General features: G+C 36.5%; 1 protein-coding gene across 7 annotated transcripts in view; it reads left to right on the forward strand.

Annotated features, from left to right (window-relative positions):
- Lmntd1 (lamin tail domain containing 1) overlaps window positions 1–23,877 on the forward strand; it is a 349,980-nt gene that overhangs the window by 119,744 nt on the left and 206,359 nt on the right. For all 7 annotated transcript variants that reach the window (XR_015452323.1, XR_015452321.1, XR_015452320.1 and 4 more), the window contains 4 exons: window positions 10,182–10,368; window positions 11,040–11,159; window positions 21,863–22,077; window positions 22,662–22,837. Coding sequence is in view for 1 of the 7 variants with exons in the window: in XM_087213992.1 (XP_087070118.1) it covers window positions 10,182–10,368; window positions 11,040–11,159; window positions 21,863–22,077; window positions 22,662–22,837 (698 nt within the window). In the remaining 6 variants the exon portion in view is untranslated. The remainder of the gene's footprint in view (window positions 1–10,181; window positions 10,369–11,039; window positions 11,160–21,862; window positions 22,078–22,661; window positions 22,838–23,877) is intronic.

Raw genomic sequence — 23,877 nt, forward strand, 5'->3', positions numbered from 1 at the left:
TAAATGTCATGCTGGTTGATGGAGTCTTTTTGCTTTTCTTCTTTCTACTTCTATCAGTTATTGAGAGGGGATATTAAAATATGCTACCATTGTTGATTTCTTCCTTGCAATTCAGTTTTGTTTCATGTGTTTTAAAGCTTTGTTATGAGGCCCCAAAAACATTTAAGAATCCTAACTATATCTTCCCTATGAATTGATCTTTGTATCCTTATGAAATGACTTTATCCCTGACAATATTCTTTGCTCTGGAGTCTATTTGACCTAATATTAATAAACTACTACAGCTTTCTTTTTACTGTTTAGCATAGTATATCTCTTTCTTTCTTGCTGTGTAGCTTCCATCTTCTTGGGCTGAGCAGCTACTGGATTCTCTTGCTCTTCAGCAGGCAGATGACCATTGTGGATTCTTCTGCCTCTGATCCTGTAACTCTACCTAATAAATTCCCTTGCCAACTATACATATATTTTTTATATTTTTTATATTTATATTTTATATTTTTTATATTTTTATATTTTTTATTGGTTCTATTGCTCTAAAAATGAGATTGAGCATGTTTAGGGTATGTCCGTAGACTCTGTTTGGCTAATGAAGCCTAACTGATACAAAGACATAGTAACAAACTCTATCCAAAAAGAAACACAGAGAAAAAGTTCTTAAAAGAAAATAGAATTTTACCTTGTTTGGAAGCGGTAATATTTTTATATTCCTATAAAATTCCTGAGCTGTGTTCTAGGGCATAATTACGTTACTCAGATATAGTTTTAACTTTTGGAGACTTTCTTTAAAAATGTTAGGTGGAAGCACGGCAAAGGCTAGTCTAGGGATAATTATCCCTCCCCTACTGAGGCAAGACTCCTTCAAGTACTGATCAGTGCCCCAGGAATTATGAAGTTATTCACTTTACCTGGTGAGAGCCAAGCCTCTTCCTGACCCTATGGCAGCCCTGTTCCTTCTAATCATTTCAAATGGTTTTTTCTCCGGTCTTGGAGAATTTCCTCAAATGCATGTGCTGATCAATCCTCTGCTCAGTACTCAAAGGAGGCTGAACATTTCCAGACCTCTCTTTTTGTGCAGCAATCCCATCCAGTACTTTGCCTGTTAGCCACATTGGTCTTCCCGGGTATCAGCAATACCTCCTCAAGTCAGATAATCCATTAGACTTTTTCCAATACCCCCTTCTTGTGTTGCAAACCTAGAAATTCTCTCAAGAAATAATTTGGAAAAAACTTTAGACTCATTACATTTGTTCCCTCAAAGGCATCGCTATTTTTCATTGATTTTTCATTTTCATTGATCAATGTCTAATAGCTTCAGAAACATTGTTGCATATATTTACTACAGGACTTTTGTTGTTTTTAGGTAGGATTTCCCATTATTCTCTCTTGACCAAAAATAGAAGCCACCCACCATCTCTCAGGATCTGTTTCATATCTGCCAGTAGACAGGGGAAAAGGGAGGCTTGATGGCAAACAGTAAATGAGGTAGAGATGTTATTAGAATTTTCCCCAGTTATGTATATGCACTCTCTATATCCAAGACCTTACCTTGGCTTCAAGTTTAGTTCTATTTTCTTTTTTCTTTTCTTTTCTTTTTTTTTGGTACCAGGGATTGAACTTGGGACCTTGCGCTTGCAAGGCAGACGCTGGAACCACTGAGCTAAATCCCTGGCCCTCAAGTTTAGTTCTTGATGCCTCAGAAGTGATTAAAGTATATTAAGAAGACTACCTTCCCATCCATCCTGAATCTATAATCCCAAGAAAATCTGAGTTCTCCAAGTCTAGAGTCAGAATGGTGGAAAATTCTGGACTCAGACAAGTCTTACCAAGATAATGATAACCACATGATCACCTCTTGTCAAAATGACCACTGAGTTTGCAAATCTCATATTCCCAAGGAGTTCTTATCCAGATTCAGGCCATTTATTTTTCCTTTGAATGATTTAGAACATGGTGGTAGTGGTGTACAGATTTATCTATTTCATTAAAAACCTACCACTACAACTTTCAGCTCTTCTCTTATACCAGTATTACCAGTGAGCTAAATCAAGTTCCCTGAGTCTTTCCACATTTGTACTTTAAAAACTTAAGGAATCCCAAATGCTGCACCCCATCAGCAGCCAATGCTACCACCCACAGACACTACACACACAAACACCACACTTTTTAGAAGATATTAATTAGATACAGGTTGGAAGAACTGTAGCTTTAAAGATAATTTTATCAAATTGCAGAGTAACAGAAACTAGAAAGCAGATAAATAGCATGGAACAATTAAGGAAAACCCAAGAAGTAAATAAATCAGTGCTTAAATACATAATGGAAAGTGATTTTAAAAAAAACAAACGACATAGCCTTCTGTCTTTTCAAACTCTTTATAAATCAAGTCTGTGTCAAGGCTACTGATAGGATGATTGGAACATCACTCTCCACTGTTAGCCAATCACAAATTATAAACAGAGTTGCTCCTCTGCTAAAGATAAATGAAAGGGCTTGCAGGGAAGAGAGAAAGATAACTACTAAAGGCTGTGCGATACAAAATTAACAGCTTCCATTTGTGAATTTCCATGTATTGTGTGAAGTGTTTTCCTGTAGCTTTAGGTTTATATCAAAAAGGAAGGAAAATGAAATGCCCTGATATGGTCAATGTTTTGTATTCCTTTAGAAAAGCAAATTTATGCTACTTATGTGCATAAAGAAAAAAGAAAAAAAAGGTAAATGGATAAGCAGTTCACTTAACTAATCAAAAATTTTTGAAAAGCAACAATCAGTATTCAAAACAGGCAGTGACAAGAAAGGTATAGCCAGGCTATTCTAGGGTATTATCTGTTTAAAAACAAAAAATAAATAGTGATCATCTCTGTGGAAAGAAACAAAGTTTAAAAAACAAAAATGTTTTCTGTAAAAAAAACCTGAAACATCCAACAGAAGATTCAGTAAGAGCAGAACAGTTAGGTGAAGATGTCATAGTGGAATTCCAGGGATATCGAAGATATTTAAAATGTTACATCCATAATTTGGTAAGAACCATAATGATAACACAAAAAAAGAAAAAAGGCTATATAAATTGTTCAAAAGTGAACCTCTATGAGACAGGCATTCTCACACAGTGCACTGGGTGGGTGATGGGAGATCACTATTTTGAAGGGAATTTGGTAACATATACCTAGCCAGTCCATAGATTCTCATAATTCCTCTTCTAAGAAAAGAACCAGGAGTGATGGTCAAATATTTGGAGTTGCTTTTCTCCTCAAAAGAGTTACCAGTTTGAAAGCAGCAGCAAAGAGGTGGTAAATTAATCAAACAGTTAGGCGGGATTATAGGATCTGGACCTGGTGAATAAAACTTGACATGCAGGACCTGTCAAAAAGGAGGGTCACTGATAAACACCCCCACTTTTCAGTCTGAAGGTCAAAGCATACATCCGATAGCAAGGCTGTATTCAAGACAAACCAGCATACTGTCAAAAAGCATTTCATACGCTGATTGAATTAAAGTGATTTTTTTTCAACTTAAATGCCTGCTGGAGGTAAAAGAAAAAAAATCATCTCTGTAATGAGAAAACATTATACAGAGCCTTAAATTATTGCTGCAGTTTTTTAAAAAAATCTACGATACTAGACACATAATCAAAAGTAACAATGTGTATAGAAGACAAAAGTTAACCAAAAACCAAGACCAAAAGGAAACACTAGAAATAGGTGTAGAAGATGCTGATATTATGGTAATCTGATGAGGATTTTTTTAAAAAATGACTAAAATATTCAAAGAATTAAATGGCAAGGTGAAAATTTGGACCTAGACCTGTAGTCTAAAAATAAAAACATCCGAGCAAGTTCTAGAAATAAAGACTCTAATAACAGAAGTTACCATTTCAGTAGATAGGTATAATTGTACATTTGATATAGCGAGAGACAATTATTGCCCTAGAACTTCTCAGAAGAAAATATCCTGACTGAATCATAGTTAGCAAGGAGATTACAAGCATAACAAACAGGGCAAGATTTTAAAAATCTAACTACTTATAATTGTAGTTACTAATGGAGGAGGAAGTGTGAAATCAAACAGTATGGATGGAATTTTCATCCACAGCAGTCTATTCCTAGATTCATGAAAGACATTAAGCTAAATATTCAAGAAGCACTCCCAACTCATAACACGATAAAAATCCAAACAAACTAGGTACATGGTAGAAAAAACTTCTAAAACAGAAGACATGAAGAAAATATTAAAAGAAAAAGGGAGAATTTTTATCAATGAAACAGCAAAAATATTGGCAGCAGGTTTATCAAATGAAAAATAGAAACACTGGAATAAATTTCCAGTGAGAACATCAAAGACTAAAACTACAGGCCAACAAAGTAACATTTCTGACACACCCCTTCTAAAAGCATGAGTAGTATGCATTAGTTTTCTTTTGCTGCCATAAAAAATTGACACTAACTCAGCAATTTAAAATAAGATCAATACCACCCATTCATTGTTACAGTTTTGTAAGTCGTACATAAGTGTGGGTTGGCTCAGCTGATTTCTTCTAAGTTTCACAAGGTCAAATTCAATGTGTCAGACAGCTGAGCACTTATCTGAAGACTCTGGGGGGAATCTGCTTTCAAGGACTTTGAGGATGTTGGCCAAATTCAGTTTTTTGTGGTTTTAGGACTAGGGCCCCATTTCCCTGCTGCTTGCCTGCGTGGAGTCACTTGAGCTCCCAAAAGTCTCTCCCAAGTCTTTGCACATGGGCCCTAGTGCATTCAGTCCTTCTGCTACAGGTCTCGGCAGATTCCAGCTGGAGTCAATTCTCTAATTTTAAACATTTGTTTGATTAGATTAGGACTATTTGAATGGGTCAGGGTAATCTTTCTATCTTAAAATCCATAACTTTAATTTTATCTGCAGAGTCTTTTTTCCATTTATCATAAAACATTCACAGAATTCAGGGATGAGGAATGGGCCCCTTGAACAGCCATTCTGTGTGTTACAAAGGAGCAGCATTGAAAAGCAACTAACAGAGTACCAAAAAAATAAATAAGGAAAGACGTACCCAACAAATGTACCCAATTTATATAAAACCATACAAATTTAAAACCACTTGGAATGGGCATCGGATATACAGCTAAATTAACAGAAAAGATTAAGGAAATATTAAAATATTCAGAAACTTGGTGCATAACAAAAATGGCATTAAAAATCAGCAGAGAACTGGGATTGGTGGCAAACACATATAATCCCTGCCATTTAGGAGGTTAAGGTAGAAGGATTGCAAGTTAGAAGCCAGCCTGGGAATCTCAGGGAGACCTCGCCTCAAAATTTAAAAAAAAAAAAAAACGGCTGGGGATACAATTTAGTGGTAGAACATCTGACCAGCATGCATGAAACCCTGGGTTCAATCCACAGTACCACCAAAAAAAATATTAGTAGGGAGATTATGGACAATTTAATAAACATACCTGGGAAAATTAGCTTCCTCTATGAAAAACACACATATGCCCACAAATACATATACATATACACACATATGTGCACAAATACATATACAGTCCCTTAAAATGGTCTAACTTAAAAATTTTCTACTTTGCAATGGTGTAAAAATAATACACATTTAATAACAATCATACTTTGAATTTTGACCTTCATCTGGGCCAGCAGTGTACCATCTAACACTCCTCTGATTCTGGGGAGCAGCAGTGAGTGGCAGCTCCAGGCAGCCACATTATCATGAAGACAAATAGCTGCAGCTCTGCAGTGCACTGTGTTGCTAAGCTAGGATGTTCAGTAGGTTAAGTGTATTATGTGCATTTTTAACTTATGCTATTTTCAATTTATAATAAGTTTATCAGGAGGTGGTAACTCCATTATAGGTGGAGGCATATCTGAGATATAGATAGATAAATAGATAAGCTAGATCAATCAATAGATGGGTGACAGATGATACATATACAAATTAAGGGTATGAGAAGCCTATCCTTGAGATATTTAGAAGAAAATATGACATAAGGGTAGGGAAAGAAGCCAGACATGGTAAAATATGCCTATTATCCCTCACGCCAGGAGACTAGGCAGGAAGATTGCAAATTTGAGCCCAGTGTGGGTAATTTAGGGGTTAGCAGGACCCTTTGTCAAATAAAAAGGGGGTTAGAGAGATAGCTGAGTGCAAAGACCCTGCATTCATCCCCCAATACTACTCCCCACCCCAAAACCAGAAGAATACAGAGAGTTCTTATATAAAACACAAAAGTAGAAATTGTAAGAGAAAGATTGATAAATTTCATCACAGTAAAAATTTTAGTTTAAACTATATCATAAAAGACATCACTGATGAAATTTTTAAAAAGCTTCTCCTTGTAGAATATGTGTGCATACATTAAATACTATCCTATAAATACTATACATTGTAGAATTAGGCCCTAATTCTCCTCCTCTGGGAGCACAAAGGAGAGGCTGCGCTCAGGGGTGATTGCCTATTAGGGAAAACTTAAGACAGCTGAGGTTAAGTTGCTTACCGGGAATGTACTGATGGACAGTGGAAAGCAGATGAGTCTCGTGTTACTTTGACTGCTTGTGCCCGTGTTTGGGTGAATAAAGACAAGAGGAGCCAAAGGCTTGGGGTTCCTCTGCCTGCTGGAGCCAAGAGTCCTCTTGTGGCCTACATGTTGAGCTGACTCTATGTCTCTGTTTCATCCTTGTTCGCCCCTGGCTCAGGGAGGAACAAAGTAGTGGCTCTGGGGCCAGGAGCAAGTCTGGCTGGGTGATCTAGTCACAGGTGGTGCCCCAGCAGGGGGCCAGGGACCCTGGGGTCACCTACAATACATCAATCATAAAAATATAAAACCACTGATAGAAAAGTGAGCAAAATAATAATATGAAAAGGAAATTCACAAACGAGGAAAACAAGGTGACCAAAAAGTAGTTTATTCAACTGCACTGTAATCAGGGGAAAATAAATTAAAATAATGAGATACCATTTGCATCCTGGTTACTACTGAAACAAAGAAGTCTAAAATTTGCATGTGGGTAAGGATACGGAGAACAAGATGAAGGGACCGCATCTGCAAAGACAGTTTGTAAATTTTGCAGCAGCATGACTTACGCTCTTGCAAGGAATTCTTTGTGATTTCAGTTTAAACATGAGGTAGGAAGTAGGGAAAGGAGATTAAAGAGGCTGACAGACTACTAGGGCCTGGTTTCTGTACTTTTCCCTGGAAAGAAGCCGTAAAGCATTTGAGGATTCCCAGCAGGGAAGTGGTGATGTCAAATTTAGATTGTACAAAGACTTCTCTGGAAACAAAATGGAGAATGGACCAGAGCAGGCAACTGGAGAAACCAGTTAGGATGCTGCGGAAATGATGAAATGATGAAATGATGAAAAGCCTAATGGAGACAGCAGCCATTCACATGGAGAGAAGCTGATGCACACAGAAGAAACTAAAGACATGCAATCCACAGGACTTGGTCATAGACAAAGCAAGAAGGATACAGGAGAGGAAAGCCATGAAAGCTTCCAGCATGGAGAGCACCAAGAATGGTGTAATGCACTGGAATAGTTTTCCACTTCAGGAGCAGACTCACAACAGGCAGAATGATGATTTCAGAAGTTCCTTTGGGGTCTTGTGACCTGTTGTTTGTACAAGTCTGAAATTCAGCAGAAAAGCCCAGGTAATAGATTTTCCTCTCCTGATCACTGGGGGTAATGATGGCTATTGAAGCACTGTTCATGGGCAATGTCATATCTATGAAGAATGTTGAGAATAAAGCCTGAGAATAGAATCCTAAGGTCAGCATCTGAGCGATGGGTAAAGGAAGAGAAATCTGAAAAGGAGCAATTAGTCTGATGGAGGAAAAACAAGAAAGAGGTAGTTTCAAAAATAGGGTATATCTGCCATAAGCAAATACTGCAGAGACATAGACAAGGACTGAAGAGCTACCACTCAGTGCACCAACTATGAAGGGCACTGGTCATCTGCGTCTATAGCAGACATTGGTGGTAGGGGCTAAGGAGTGAATAAAAATCGAGTTGGTAACAAAGATTGGGTTGCAATGGCAGTCTGAGGTATAAGTTCATGGATGATTGCTTGTTTTCTTTTCTGAGGTGGTAATCTTTGAGGATACATCCATATGTGAGAGAACAGGGCAGTCAGGAGAAGATGTTGAAGGTAAAGGATAAAGGCAGGATGATGAATTGACTGAAAGGCTATAGCAGCAAGAGGCAGTGGTAACCAGAGGGCCCCTTTTGGATGGGAGGAAGGTTCCCTCTTCCACTGAAACAAAAGGGGCTGGAACTGGAAAAAGGTGTGCATGTAGGTGAACCTGTTCATAAGTGGGAAGCAGAAAATGCAGTTCTCTTAGTGAGAACCAGTCTTTTAGTGAGGTGGTCGGCTGAGAATGAAAAAAGAGGTGTGGGACAGGGATTTGACATGGTTCTGGGTGTTCCAGAAGGTGCTGGCTCAGCTCATGAAGAAGACGGCTTGCTGCCAATCATGAAGGCTGTCAGGAAGGGCCCTGGTGTGGTAGAGATCACTAATATTTTTGTAGCAGCAGTCCACCTCTGTGTGTGTGTGTGTTTCTAGCTGTTCCAAACCAACCAGAGTATGTACAGGGTTTTAAACAAGTTGAAAAGTTGGATGACTGGTTGAAATCTCTTTGAGATATTGCTAGTTGAGTGAGGTGAAACGACAAATACTAACATTATTTTTAGTGACCTTGGACATGGGAATCAGCCTCTCTGCACCTGTTCTCTTTATCTATAGAATGAAACTGAAAATAGTGGCTCTCTCAGTTGATTTTTATGAGAACTAAATGAGATAATACTGTGCTCCTCACAGTTTTAAAATGTGACCTTTAATAAGAAATAGATAGAAATAAGAAATATATAAACATGACCTTCTATAAAAAAATATAAATATATATGTTGTTGTGACAATTTAATGAATTACTACAAATCCACAGTGCTTTCACCAAAATATTTAAGGAATTATATAGTTGCAAGTTTAGTACTTGGGGATTTTAGGAAGTTAATACATTGCCTAGAACACATATTATACAATGTTCATCAGATTTACAGAAATATCAAAAATCAAACAATCTTTCCTCAGAAAAGCATATGAATATTCACACAAACCATGAACAAAGACTATAAATATCCTCTCTTTGGTCTGGGGTCATGTTTTCCTTCAAATATGTTTTTAAAAATTGGGTGGAGGCTCAGAGCTTTTTGGATTTTGCAACTGTAGATAAGAAATTGTAGAGAAATAGAAATGCAAGAAGAGATAAAAATAGAGGGATGTACTTTTTTGGGAACATTTTCTTCCTATTTCACAATATCTATTATACACTTTGGTCAAGGGGTGGGGTGGGGACAGGAAAGAAGGGAAAGAAAAATATAATAAAAGAAGAAAATAATGGAAACAGCCTTTGTATATAGGGAGAGGTAGAGGGGTTCAAGGGAGGGAAGGGGAATAGAAAAAAATAACCAAGATATATCATGTGCAGGTACAAATTCCCTATGAATGCAATCATAATGTACACCTAAAATGTGCCAGTAAACTTAATGAATAAAAAAATAGAGGGATGTAGATATATTTTTTCAGTTGCTTGATACATAAGTAATATTGGCTAATATTACTGGTATAGATATACTTTATTTTTAAGATGGTGGTCCTAACCCACCAAAGTGATTTCATGTCCTACAAATGGGTTGTGAACCACACTCTGAAAAACCCCAGTACAAATGATTAGCCAGATCCCTGGAACATACTAAGCTCTCAACACAAGTTAGAAAGTAAAAATCATCATTTTATGCTTGCATAAGAATTAAAATTCTTTTCAACATGTAGGTACTAGTCACCTTCACATTTTCTCAGAAGTAAACTAAATAAGCTTATGTTGGACAGTAGAAATTTAAAACATTATAGTTATACTTTCATTTGGGCATTTATATCCTGATACATAAACTCCTTTTAGATTTTCCTTATTTTATATGAAATAGACAACTTTATTGCACCAGTAAAGAGACTGAACTAGGAAGTCGAGCCATTTGTCTTAGGTTACAAAGTACATGATTTCTATTTAAACTTCTTTAACAGAATATATGGTTTAGGGACAATTTCCAAGGTATATTTATTATTTAATTCTTAAAATGAGCCAAACACATGCCAATCACTTCACAATCTTTGTGTTTTGTTTTCTAGTTCTCTTGGAGACATTCAGATAGCTGAAGTGAATGTCAAGGGTTTGTTTGTGAAGCTCATTAATTCTTCCCTTGACAAAGAAGTGAGGATTGGAAATCATATTCTCCAACAAAACGTGGAAGGACAAGCAGTTTCTCTGTACCGATTCCTTCCAAATGTCATAATGCGGGCCAGCTCCACAGTAACAGTGAGTATGAGATGTAAACCCTGGGAGCTAATGCTGTAGAGAACAAACCCCACACTGTCAGCCAGTGATTCTCTCATGGCCCTCTTCATCACTCCATCTGTCCATAAAATGTGATCTCGATGCTGCTGCTGGTGGTGGTGATGAATTGTGCCACTCAGTCTATCTTCTGGATGTAAATTAATATCCACAGCTAAATTCCCACAGCATTCTTCCATTTCATGTATAATATCTTTTGTTTTTATCATTTAATTATTTAAACAGAATTCCTGAGTTTCTAAAATTAAACAAGCATGTTCTTAGAAGACAAGCAAAAGGGTTATTTGCTCAGAACAGGGAATTGTTGATGCTAGAGGGTCCTCCATTTTTCTTTTACTGTCTCTTAAATCATTTACAGTAGATGTTTGGTGTTACATGGCTTGGCAGTATATATTATAGTCTTTATATTTTAAAACCTCATCTGAAGTTGGGCATGGTGGCACACACTTGTAGCCCCAGCTACTCAGGAGGCTTAGGCAGGAGGACTGCTTGAGCTCAGGCATTTGGAGTGAAGCTGGGCAACAGGATGAGACCCTGTCTTTAAACTTCATCTGTTCAGAAAGACAAAGTCGGACATTTACAGAGCTATGTTGAACCCCAGTGGCATGTGTCACTAACAAATTGTTTTTTTGCAGGTGTGGGCAGCAGCATCCAAAGGAAAACATCAGCCACCATCTGATTTTCTTTGGAAGGAACAAAGCACGTTTAGAGCAAGTCCAGATTGTACAACAATCCTGTGCAAACCGAACGGTGAAGTTAGTGTCTCATTTTTCACAATAGCTTTTAATGGAATAATAGACCCCCTCGTGTTCCTCTCTTCCTCTCAGCTCTCTGTTATTTTTCCATCCTGAAAAGCTTGGGTGGAAACATCATTAAAGGTCAGAACACAGCAGACAGAGCAACACCACCCTCCTCCCCATGTCAGTGTGCTGGGGAGCTGATTACAGTTGGGTGAAAGTAATTTTGCTAATCCCATATGCCTAAGAAGCTACTTCAAAGACCAGGATAGATCTTATTTATAATACTTAGCCTAAAAAGCAGGATGAGAAAAGTACTATATACAGCCCTTTCTATTCATTTATCCACTCCTCAAATATTTATAGAGATCCTTTATTCTTCGGTCTATCTTAAGTACAGGGAATATAAAATAAAGATGTGGTATCAGCTCCCAAGGGAGAAATATTCTAATGAAAGAGCTTCTGGTCTTGATTTTAAATGACTGCACTTTATTCACTATAAAATTAACTGGTTATAGGACTGGGTGTGGTGGTGGCTGCCTGTAATCTTAGCTAATTGGAGGAGGTGGGTCACAGGTTCAAAGCCACCCTGGGCAACTTAGTGAGACCCTATATCAAAGATTATTTTAAAGGCTGAGGGTGTAGATCAGCACTAGAGCACTTGCCTAACACACACAGGATTCTGGGTTCCATCCCCAGTGCCAGAAAAAAAGAAAAAAATAATAAGTGTATTAGAAATAGCTTTGTGTAATTCATTCCCAATATTTGACAATTTTATATTTTCTTTTTTTTTCCTTAAATTCTTTTATTGGCCCATTGTAGATATACAACACATTTACATTTCTCATTGGGAACTTGTACCTTTACATGATGCATCTTGGTTCTTATTTTTTCCCCATTCCTGTCTCTCCCTTCCCTATTTACAAAGACTTTATTTCCATTTTTCCCATTTCTCATCATTTTTCTTTTCCCTTCTTTCCTTTCCCTTGCCCCTCCCACTACCCCTTCCCCTTTGGACCTTTTCTTCCTATTTTGCATTATCGATTATTCATTCTAAACATTGGTACATTTTAAGTATACAATATAATGAGATTCATCATTGGAAATTTGCACCTTTACATAATCTCTCTTGGTTCTTATTTTTCACCTTTGCCCAGCCCTGCCTTCAGACCCTCCATTCTTCCCTATTTACAAAGATTTTGTTTCCATTTTTCCATTCTCTCATATTAATTACATTCCCTTCTTTCCTTTCCCCTACCCCTCCCACTTCCCCTTCCCCTTTGCCCCTTTTCTTCCTATTACACATTATCTATTATACATTTTAGTCCTTATTTACACTTTCAGTTTCTCACACCAGAGAAACTATTGGGTATTTATACATGTGTGTCCTATTTATTTCACTTAAGAGTATCCCCTCAATGTGCATCCATTTAGCTATAAATGTCTCTAATTTCTCATTTTTGATGGCTGAGTAGTACTCCATTTTATAAAAAAGAAACATCACATTTTCTTTATCCAGTCTCCAGTTGATGGGCAATTGGGCTGCTTCCAAGTTTTAGCTATTACAAATTGTGCTGCTATGAACATGGGTGCACATATATCACTGTGGTATGATTCTTTTAATTCTTTGGGGAAGATACCCAGCAGTGGAATAGTGGGGTCAAATGGGACTTCCATTCCTAGTCCTTTGAAGTATCTCCATACTGATTTCTACAGTGGTTACACCAGTCTACACTCCCACCAGCAGTGCAGCAGGGATATTCTTTCCCTACAGCTCCACCAGCATTTGTTATTGGTTGATTTCATGATAGCAGCCATTCTTTCTGGAGTGAGGTGGAATCTCAGAGTTGTTTTCATTTGCATCTCTCGAATGACCAGTGATGTTGAACATTTTTTCATGTATTTATTTACTGCTTCTACTTCTTGGTCTGAGAAATGCCGGTTAATTTCAGATGCCCATTTACTGATTAGGTCATTAAATTTGGGAGGTCTGATCTTTTTAAGTTCTTTATAGATTCGAGATAGTAGACCTTTCTCTGAGGAAAAGCAGGTGAAGATTTTTTTCCCACATTGTGGGTTGTCTCTTCACACTGCTGGTGGCTTCTCTTGCTGTGCAGAAGCTTTTTAATAAGAAGAGATCCCACTTGTTGATTGTTTGTGCTAGTTCACGGGCAACTGAGGTTTTGTTCAGAAAATCTTTTCCTACACTGATGTCTTCAAGAGTTCTACCTAACCTCTGTTCCAGCCAGTTCAGCATTTCTATTTTAATATTTAGATCTTTAATCCATTTTAGTTTAGTGCATGGCAAGAGATATAGGTCTAGTTTTAATCTTTGGCAAGTTGAAGCCCAATTTTTCCAGCACCATTTATTAAAGAGGCTATCTCTCCTCCAGTGAGGGTGTTTGGCTCCTTTATTGAAGAAGAGATGGCTGAGTGTGTCTGGTGTTGTGTCTGCATCTTCTAATCTGTTCCACTGGTCCTCAGGTCTGTTTTTTGCCAGTACCATGCTGCTTTTATCACAGTAGCTTTGTAGTATAGTTGCAGACTGGGGATTGTGATACCCTCTGCCATGTCTCTGTTACCTAGAATTGCTTTTGCTATTCTGAGTCTCCTCTTGTCACAAATGGATTTTTGGATTGTTTTCTCAAGGTCCATGAAGTATGCTGCTGGGATCTCAATTGGAATTGCATTGAATCTATAGAGCAGTTTGGAAGTATGCCCATTTTCACTATATTAATTCTTCCTACCCAGGAGCAGGGGATGTCTGTCCATTTTCTGATGTCATCTTCAATCTCTCTTTCAGCGTGCTATAGTTTTCAGAGAAGAGGTCTTTGATTTCTTTTGTTAGGATGATTCCTAAGTATTTCAGTTTTTTGGATGCTATTGTGAAAGGAATTATTTGCCCTATTTCTCTCTCAGTGAGTCTGTTATTCATGTAGAGGAAAGCTATTGATTGTTGTGTGTTAACCTTGTAACCAGCTACTTGACTGAATTTGGTTATTAAGTCTAGAAGACTTTTGGTGGAGTTCTTGGGGTCTTCTATATAGAGTATCATGTCATCTGCAAATAATGACAATTTGACTTCTTCATTTCCTATCTTTATTCCTTTTCTTTCTTTCTCTTGTCTAATTGCCATGGCTAATGTTTCCAGAACTATATTGAACAAGAGTGGTGATAGTGGACATCCTTGTCTTGTTCCTGATTTTGGTGTGAAAGATTTCAGTTTTTGACCATTTAGTATGATATTGGCTGTTGGTTTTTCATAGATGGCTTCTATCAGTTTGAGGTAGAGACCATCTATTCCAATTTTTTGTAGGGTTTTTATCATAAATGTGTGTTGGATTTTGTTGAATACTTTTTCTGCGTCTGTGAAGATAATCATATGGTTTTTGTCCTTGGCTCTATTGATGTAGTGTATTACATTGATTGATTTGCATGTGTTGAACCATCCCTGTATCCCTTGGATGAATCCCACTTGATCAGAGTGTATGATCTTCTTGATGATCTTCTGCATTCGACTTGCCAGTATCTTATGAAGGATTTTTGCATCTATGTTCATTAGTGAGATTGTCCTATAGTTCTCCTTTTCAGTTGGGTCTTTCTCTGCTTTGGGGATCAAGGTGATGCTTGCTTCCAGGAATGAATTTGGGAGTATTGCTTCCCTTTCAATTTCATTGAAGAGTTGAAAGAGTAGTGGCAGCAGTTCCTCTCTAAATGTCTTGTAGAATTCAGCAGTGAAGCCATCAGGGCCCAGGCTTTTCTTAGTTGATAAGTTTTTAATTACATTTTCAATTTCATTGGTTGAGATTGGGTTGTTTAGAATTTTTAGGTCTTCTTCATTCAACTTTGGTAATTCATATATATCTAGGAATCTGTCCATTTCCGTGTTTTCCATCTTATTGGCATATAGTTTCTGGAAGTAGGTATTGATGAGCCTCTGGATTTCTGCTGGGCCTGTTGTAGTTTCACCCTTTTCATTCCTAATTGCATGGATTTGGTCCTTTTCTTTCCTTTGTCTGCTAAGGTTGGCTAAGGTTTTATCAATTTTGTTGATTCTTTTGAAGAACCAACTTGTGGCTTCATTGATTTTTTTCTATCATTCTCTTAGTCTCCATTCCATTGATTTCTTCTCTGATCTTTATAATTTCCTTCCTTGTATGAACCTTGGGTTTGTCCTGTTCTTTTTTTTCTAAAAGCTTGAGGTTCAGCATCAGGTTGTTTAATTGAGCTCGTTCTGTTTTCCTAATATGTGTATTCACTGCTATGAATTTCTCTCCTAAGACTGCTTTCATTGTGTCCCATAGATTCCAATATGTTGTACTGTCATTGTCATTTAATTGAAGGAACTGTCTGATTTCTTCTTTAATTTCCTCTGTGACCCATTGGTTATTCAGAAGTGTGTTGTTGAATTTCCACACGTTTATGAAATTTTTTGAGTTTCTCTTGCTATGGATCTCCAATTTCATTGCCCTATGGTCTGATAATATACAGGGGATAACTTCAGTTCCTTTGCACTTACTTAAACATGTTCTATGTGTGAGTATGTGGTCTATTTTGGAGAATGACCCATGTGCAGCTGAGAAGAATGTGTATTCTGATTTTGTGGGGTGGAACACTCTGTAAACATCTGTTAAGTTCATTTGTTCAAGAGTTTGATTGAGTTCTAGTATTTCATTACTTATTTTTTGTCTAGTTGATCTATCTATTTGTCATAGTGGGGTATTGAGTTCCCCCACTACTATTGTATTAGTGCTTATATGACTTTTCATGTCCATTAGTATTTCTTTTATAGTTGAGTGCACTAGTGTTTGGTGCTTATTTATGATTGTCATCTCTTCCTGTTGGATTGTTCCCTTTACAGGGATGTAGTGTCCTTCTTTGTCTCTCTTAATCAGTGTTGGTTTGAAATCTACTTGATCTGCAAAGAGGATAGCTACTCCTGCTTTTTTTCAGGTTCCTGTTGCATGGAGTATTGTTTTCCAGCCTTTAACTTTCAGTCTATAAGTTTCCTTTTGAATTAAGTGTGTTTCTTGTATGCAGCATATTGTTGGATTTTGCTTCTTGGCCCATTCTGCCAGTCTATTTCTTTTGATTGGTGAATTGAGACCATTAACGTTGATGGTTATAACTGATACATATTGACTTATCATTGTCATGACTTTTTCTTTTTGTTGGGTTCTCCCCCTTTACATTTAATTTCTTGTCATGCCAGATGGGTTCATTCTGCTTTGCTTCCTGGGGTTGTGATCCTCAATGTCTGTTCCTAGGATAGTGTGTAAAATTCTATGGAGTGCTGGTTTGGTATTCATGAAGTTCCTAAGGTGCTCTTTGTCATGAAAGTGTCTTATTTCTCCATCAATTTTGAAAGCTAGTTTTGCAGGGTACATCAATCTGGGTTGGAGGCTGTTTTCTTTTAGGGCTTGAAATACATCACTCCAAGCTCTTCTTGCCTTGATGGTTTGTGTTGAGAAGTCTGCTGTGATTCTGATGGGCTTTCCTTTGTATGTGGTTTCTTTTCTCTAACTGCTTTTAGAACTTTGTTCTTCTTTTGAGTTTCTGGAATCTTATCAATTATATACCTATGTGTAGATTTTTTTTGATCAAGGCTATTTGGAGTCCCATATGCCTCACTTATCTGTATGTCAAGTTCTTTTCCCCTGCTTGGGAAGTTTTCTGCCATTATTTCTGTGAAGAGCTTTTTTATGTCATCTCTACTCTCTCCTGTTTCTTCTTTGACTTCAATCAGTCTTATGTTATTCTTCTTTGCATCATCTAACAGCTGCTGGATTGATTTCCCATGTTCCCTTACAATTTTGAACCAATTTTTCTTTTCCTGATCACTAGACAATTTTATATTTTCTTTCAGCTTTTTTTTCCCTTGGTATAATATTAGCATAAATATATACCCAAGGATATACTAGCAAGATCTGAAAATGTCTTTTTCTCATAATAAGTTATTTTTTTCAAAATTCTTTGTTTTTCTTAAATACTTGTCTTTGTTTCCTATCTCCAGAGCAACTTACTGTGTCATGTAACTACTAACCCATCGAATATGTTGATCAACATCTATCTTCGAGTTTCTTTCTTGCAGTTTATACCTAGTGCCTAGACTAATTTTCCCTTTAGAATAGACTTATCTAATTTATTAAAAACCACTTAATAACCCATGAGAACCGTTGTCACCAGATGGAGAGAGCACCTATTAGTTGTAATTTAGCAAGCTTTTCTCCCTTACCTTTAGATCACTTTGAGAGCTCAAGCTGAATGTTATAATAATTCTAACAATTTTCACTGGTTGGGAAAATAAGGTAACCTAATCTAAGTTATTTACTTACCCTTATGAGAAATTATTACCAAAACTCAGATTGGGATGAAGACGTTCTCAGCTCTGAACTTTTACTATGTTTAACCACTCTGTGATCAGGGTTGTGGTTGCTACTTTGTGCACAGTTGCGGGTAATTAGTATTGAGCCAGGCTGACCAGGTCCCTGAGCTGCTGGAATGTGCATCTTGGTAAATGTCATTCCCTGTAACCCAACGAGACTTTGCACTTGGACTGTCTCCTTCACCCAGTGGTTTTAACTACTTTGCACATATAGGATCAGATCATTTCTGCTGGATGCCGTAAACACAAATGATTGTATTTGCTGATGAAAGACTGAACCTGGTTGATTGATCCATATTGAAAATATTTACATATATTTGTCATCTTCCAGGCATGGTGGTATGTGCTGGGAAAAAATACAGGTTGAATAGATCCTGTCCACAGGAAACATAGAGTCTATCATTAGTGGAAATTAAACGTAACTGTAAATAATTGCAATGTCGTGAAAAAATAATTTAAAGAAAATATGAGTGCAGCAGATGACAGCATGGTCGCTCAGGTCATAGATGACAACTGTGTAAGTGAGAGAATCACGAAAAGCACTGAGAGGGAGAAACACTTGTTCTGAGTCTGAAAGCAAGAGTTAGTTTGGACAGTTGAACTTGACCTGAAAGGGATGTTGCTCTTCCCACCTCCATAACTCACTTCCTCGGTGCCCTCCAATCTCCCTGTTCTAAGTACCATGGTCTCCTTTTACTACTTTTACTGCTATATAGCAGGAGCTCATTGAAGACATGTTTATATGTGCATTTTTTACTGGATTCTCAGTAATGTTCAAATATTTTTAAAAGGCAAAAGTGAGATCTGAAAGTTAAATGGCTTGCTCCAAGTCACATTGTTGTAACATGACAAAACTAGAACAAAACCATATCTTTTCACTTGAAGAATTTTTCTATTGCACTATAAATAGTCTACAAGTTTCTTCTAACCAACATTCCAGAGACAAGGTTAAATTTTATCATGTTATCATCATGATCATCCAGTATTTTAAGTTTTTAATGCAGGGAGAAATAAAATATTGCTCTTGCCTAGGAAAGGCCTAGAATATAATTAAGAAAAATCACACTGAAAGATCATGAATTTATTTTCAACATAAATGGCCATGTCCAAGCTGCTGTTAGAAAAGGATCCCTAACTGATAATCTGCAGCAAAAGTAGGATTTTCTTGCTGTTATTTGTGAGAATGGTTACAAAATTTTTTTTCATTTTCTTTATTTCTGCTAAAAGCCTAGCCTAGCTGAACTTGCCTCATGTTATCTTAATGTCTATTTAATTTCTTAAGCCAACCTTAGAGCTTTTCACTGGTATAGCATAAAGCCCAAACTTCTAATTTTATAAACTAAAAACAGATCACAAGAACAAGTAGAATGTTAGCATACATTTTGGTGCTTGATTTTTTTCATGATGAATAAAAATGTAACTGTTAATCTCTTTGCAGGATTTTCCTGAAATAATTTTTGCACATATACAGTGTAATATGTGTCTCATATATATATATATATATATATATATATATATAACAATTATTATTATATATATATTACACACATGCCACATATTCAGGAAATTAAATCATTCTCCACCTTTAGTACTCATGAGGCTCCAGAACTCTCACTTAGTATTCCAGCCTGAAAAACGTGTTTTTCTTCTCCATGTCTCTGGTTTTATTCCCTATTTTCCCACCTCAAAGTATGGAAATAAATAGTGTCATAAATATTTGAAATCATAACTTAGTATTTCAACTACTTTTTGCACAGTTCTCTTATAAAGGAATTCTCCATGACCACCCTTCCCATTTTGTATATAAGGACACATGGTCCAGAATATTTTTTTTCCTCCTAAAATTCTTTTATTGGTACATTTTAGGTATAAAATACATTTACATTTATCATTGGGTGCTTGTACCTGTACATGATGTATCTTGGTTTTTATTTCTTTTCCCCATTACCTGTGAGCCCTTCACCCCCTCCATCCTTCCCTATTTCCATAGACTTCGTTTCCATTTTTTTTTTCTTTTCTCATAATTTTTCCTTTCCCCTTCCCCTCCCACCATGCCTACCCCTTTGGCCTTTTTCCTATTTCAAAGTATCAATTATTCATTATTAATCCTTTTGATCCTTATCTACGCTTTCAGTTTCTCACACTAGAGAAACTATTCCGTGTTTACACATGTGTATCCTATTTATTTCACTTACGAGTATGGCCTCGGTATGCATCCATTTAGTTATAAATGATTCTACTTTCTTGTTCTTTATGGCTGAGTAGTACTCCATTTTATTTTAAAAAACCCACATCTTCTTTATCTAGTTTCCAGTTGATGGGGAATTGGGCTGCTTCCAAGCTTTAGCTATTACAAATTGTGCCACTATGAACATGGGTGCACGTGTATCAATGTGGTATGATTCTTTTAATTCTTTTGGGAAGCTACCCAGCAGGGGAATAGCTGGGTCAAATGGGCCCTCTAGCCCTAGTTTTTTGAGGTATCTCTATACTGATATCCATAGTGGTTGCACCAGTCTACACTCCCACCAACAATGGAGAAAGGTTCCTTTCTGCCCACACCCCTGCCAGCATTTGTACAGGTTGATTTCTTGATAGCAGCCATTCTTTGTGGGGTGAGGTGGAATCTCAGTGTTTTCATCTGCATGTCTCAAATGACCAGTGATGTTGAACATTTTTTCATGTATTTATTTGCTGCTTTTGCTTCTTTGCCTGAGAAATGTCTGTTCATTTCAGATGCCCATTTTTGAATTGGGTCTTTGAATTTGGAGGGTCTAATTTTTTTGAGTTCTTTATATATTCTAGACAGTAGTCCTTTGTCTGAGGTACAGGTGGTAAAAAATATTTTCCACATAGTAGGTGGTCTCTTAGCTCTGTTGGTTGTTTCTCTTGCAGTGCAGAAGCTTTTTAATAAGATGAGATCCCAGTTGTTGATTCTTTGTGCTAGTTCCTGTGCTACTGAGGTTTTGTTCATAAAGACATAGTCCAGAATATTAAATGATTAACCTGATTAAGGTTGTACTGCTTGTAGTTTTAAAATCTGGAAACTAAAGCCAGAAGTTTTTCTACACCCTCATCATGTAACTCACTGATTCACACACAGTATTTAAAAGGCAATATCCAGCTTGATTTTTAAATTTGTTATGCCTTATTTTGCATCATACAAAAAAATCATCTCAAAATGGATAAAAGACCTAAATATAAGATCAGGGACCATAAAATTCCTAGAAGAAAATATACAGAGAGAATTTCTGGACACTGCCCTTGGCAATGATTTTTTTGGATATGGTGTCAATAGCTCAGGCTTCAAAGCAAAAATAAATAAATGAAACTACATCAAACTAAAAAACTTCTGAACAGCAAAGGAAATAATTAACAAAAGAAAATGACAACTTACGGACTAGAAAAAAATATTTGCAAACCACATATCTCATAAGAGGTGAATATCCAAAATTCATAAATAATTCTTAAAGCTGAACAGGATAGAAGGAAGCAACCAGCTAAAACTTGGGCAAATAAGAAATTAAAAACAGAACTACCCCATGACCTAGCAATCCTGCTTCTGGGCATAGACCCAAGAAAGATGAAGTCACCACTTGGTAAAGGTGTTCACCGCAGCATTATTCATAATAGCCGAGATATAGCAACAATCCAAGTGTCTATCAACAGAAAAATGGATGAAGAAATATGGTACATATGTACAGGGGAAAACTAGTCAGCCTTTAAAAGAAGGGGAGAGGGATTTTGCCATTTGCCACCATGCAAATGAATCTGGAAGACATTTTGCTAAGTGCAAAAAGGTAGACACAGGAAAAGAAAGGTTGCTTAATTTTATTTGTATATTGAAACCTTTTTGAAAGAGAAAATATATGGAGATAGACAATAAAAATGTAGTTAACCAGGGGCAAGGATGGAGAAAGGAAGTCAAAGAATACAAAGTAACAGATATATAGGATGAACAATTCCAGAGATATACATCATGTTAATGTTAATATTACTTAACATTAGCATTAACATTAGTTAATTTTCACATTAGCATCAACATTAGTTAACATTAAGTACAGTTAATCAAATTTTATTGTTTGAGATGTTTTTGCTGTTGCCAAATAAGTAAATTTTAGCTGCTCTTGTCACAGCAAAACCAATTATGTGAGATGAATATTAGATACATTAATTTATTCAACTACGATAACAATCTTGTTTATGTATCTCATAACATGTAAATATAAATTTACAAAATTAACTTTAAAAATATAAATTCTATAGCAATAAGTCTACAATGTTCAAAAATATAAAACTCCAACAATATTTGATATTAATGAGTCATTTTCATTAGGCTGTTGCCTGGTACACTCCTATTCACTGGAAGCAAGTGTGGAAAAAATTAGAGACCGACATTGAATTTAACAGAAGTTCAGTAGTAACACCTACATTCCGAAGGCATATGCTTTTGTGGACAACATATTCAAACCCAATAAATGAAGAAAAACAAGATCAAACTAAGGAAGATACCTCAGAACGTGACCAAAAACAAGTGCAATTTCTTAAGAGGTAAAGGATGTTTTGTTTTGTTTTTGGTTTGTTTTATTGAGTTCTTTCCCCAATTAATAACTGAGCATGTGGGAATGTCTGGGTGACAGATATGTGATGAATAAATAAATCTACTATAGTTTTGAAACAATGATTTTTTTATAGGGCCCATAATGGAAAACTTAAAAACAGAGTAAGCAAGCAGTTACATACTTTTAAGCAATAAAAGCTAATGGCCTTTGATAAGTAATATTGAAGTCCTATGGCCACTTTGCTTTTCCCTAGCACCATAATTTGAGGCAAGGCTGCTAAGGAGGGGTTGAGAGTGGAGGTTGTCCCCCAGGTCTTTAGCAGTGAGTAAGTGAAGAGACAGAGATGCATCCCCTAGGAATTTTATCGTGGATCCAGAGCTGGCTGTGGACAGAGGTGCTGAATTCATTTGCAGCCAAATACTTCTGGGGTTACAATAAATGTTCTGTTCACAAGATCTAGAAAAATCACCACTCTCTTAGTTTTAAAACTCATTTTCACTTTAATCACACCTTCAATACTAATGTCACTACATAAAATGCCTTTGAGATTCAATTTGGAATTTTCTCTTACAGAGAAAAGGAAATGCCACCAACCCTTTTCCCCAACCACAGTCCTTGGTGCAACAGTCCCTATGTGCCTGCACATCCCTACTGCTCTCTGATTAGACCAAATGATGAATATACTACTACTAGAACCAGCTCAGATAGACAGCCCCAGTCTCAGTCAACCAGGGCTGATCCAGCTCCAGGTAAGTTGAAAGGGTACTGACTCCAGTGGAGAGTAAGCAGTGTTTGTGTGTTCTTGGTAAATAATAGAAAGTATTCATTCAGTTTCTCAAGCAAAGTTCTAGTTCAGAGTCTCCCACAGTTCTTGATAAATATCTTTTGAATGAATCAATGAATCAAACAAACAGCATGGCTCCCAAGACTACCTATGATTCTTGAACCTCTGTTTAAAACATATTTTGTTTTTTCATCAGGCAGGAAAAATTGCTCCTACAAGTTATGCTGTGCTAAAAATATCCATCTTTTCCAAATTCACTCCAATATTATTCCCAAATTCATATTCTTTATCGACCAAAATTTCTTAAATTCTACAAATTAAACTTTTAGAGTTGGTAGTAGTAATCCAGGATCTGTGAATGGATTTCTGGAAGTCCATGAACCTATTAAGTTTGATGCAAAAGTATGTGCCTATATTTTTTTTTTCTGAGAACAGAATTGTAAGAACTTTTCTTTGATTTCTATGCCAAAAGATGACTACTAAGAGACATGTTGTGAATGAGTAAATTGATGATTGATTAGATAGAGCAATCCTTGAATCACCAAGTCATTTATTTGAAAGAATGTATAATGAGATTCTTCAAGGCAAAGTTATATAGTTTGTTAATATCTAGTACTTTTAAAATTTGTACTATTTGGTATTATTAGCAAACACTCAATAACTGGCAAAGAAAAAACAGATGCAACAAAAATTTACCACTTTTCTTGTAGGTTCCTCAATCTGCTCCTTTCACCCAATAATAGTAAATAGGCTAGTTTTTTCAGTTACAGAATGAAGAACCATAGATGGAAAAAATTGTTGCCTTGTTTTTAACTATCTTTCTTAAATTTACTGGAGAGGAGGCTAGAAACTAACAAAGTAAACTTCAAGAAAAATCTACCATATTTATACATACCAACCATATTTTGTTTGTAAAAAATATATTAAATACAGAAAATATAGAGTATAATATAAAAAACATCTATATTCTAACATTCAGGGCTAATGTATGTTAACATTTTGTCA

The sequence above is a fragment of the Heterocephalus glaber genome, unplaced genomic scaffold, assembly GCF_053883595.1.
Source record: "Heterocephalus glaber isolate CG9 unplaced genomic scaffold, H.glaber_assembly_v1.0 deba00001444, whole genome shotgun sequence".
In the NCBI taxonomy this organism is placed as follows: Eukaryota; Metazoa; Chordata; class Mammalia; order Rodentia; family Bathyergidae; genus Heterocephalus; species Heterocephalus glaber.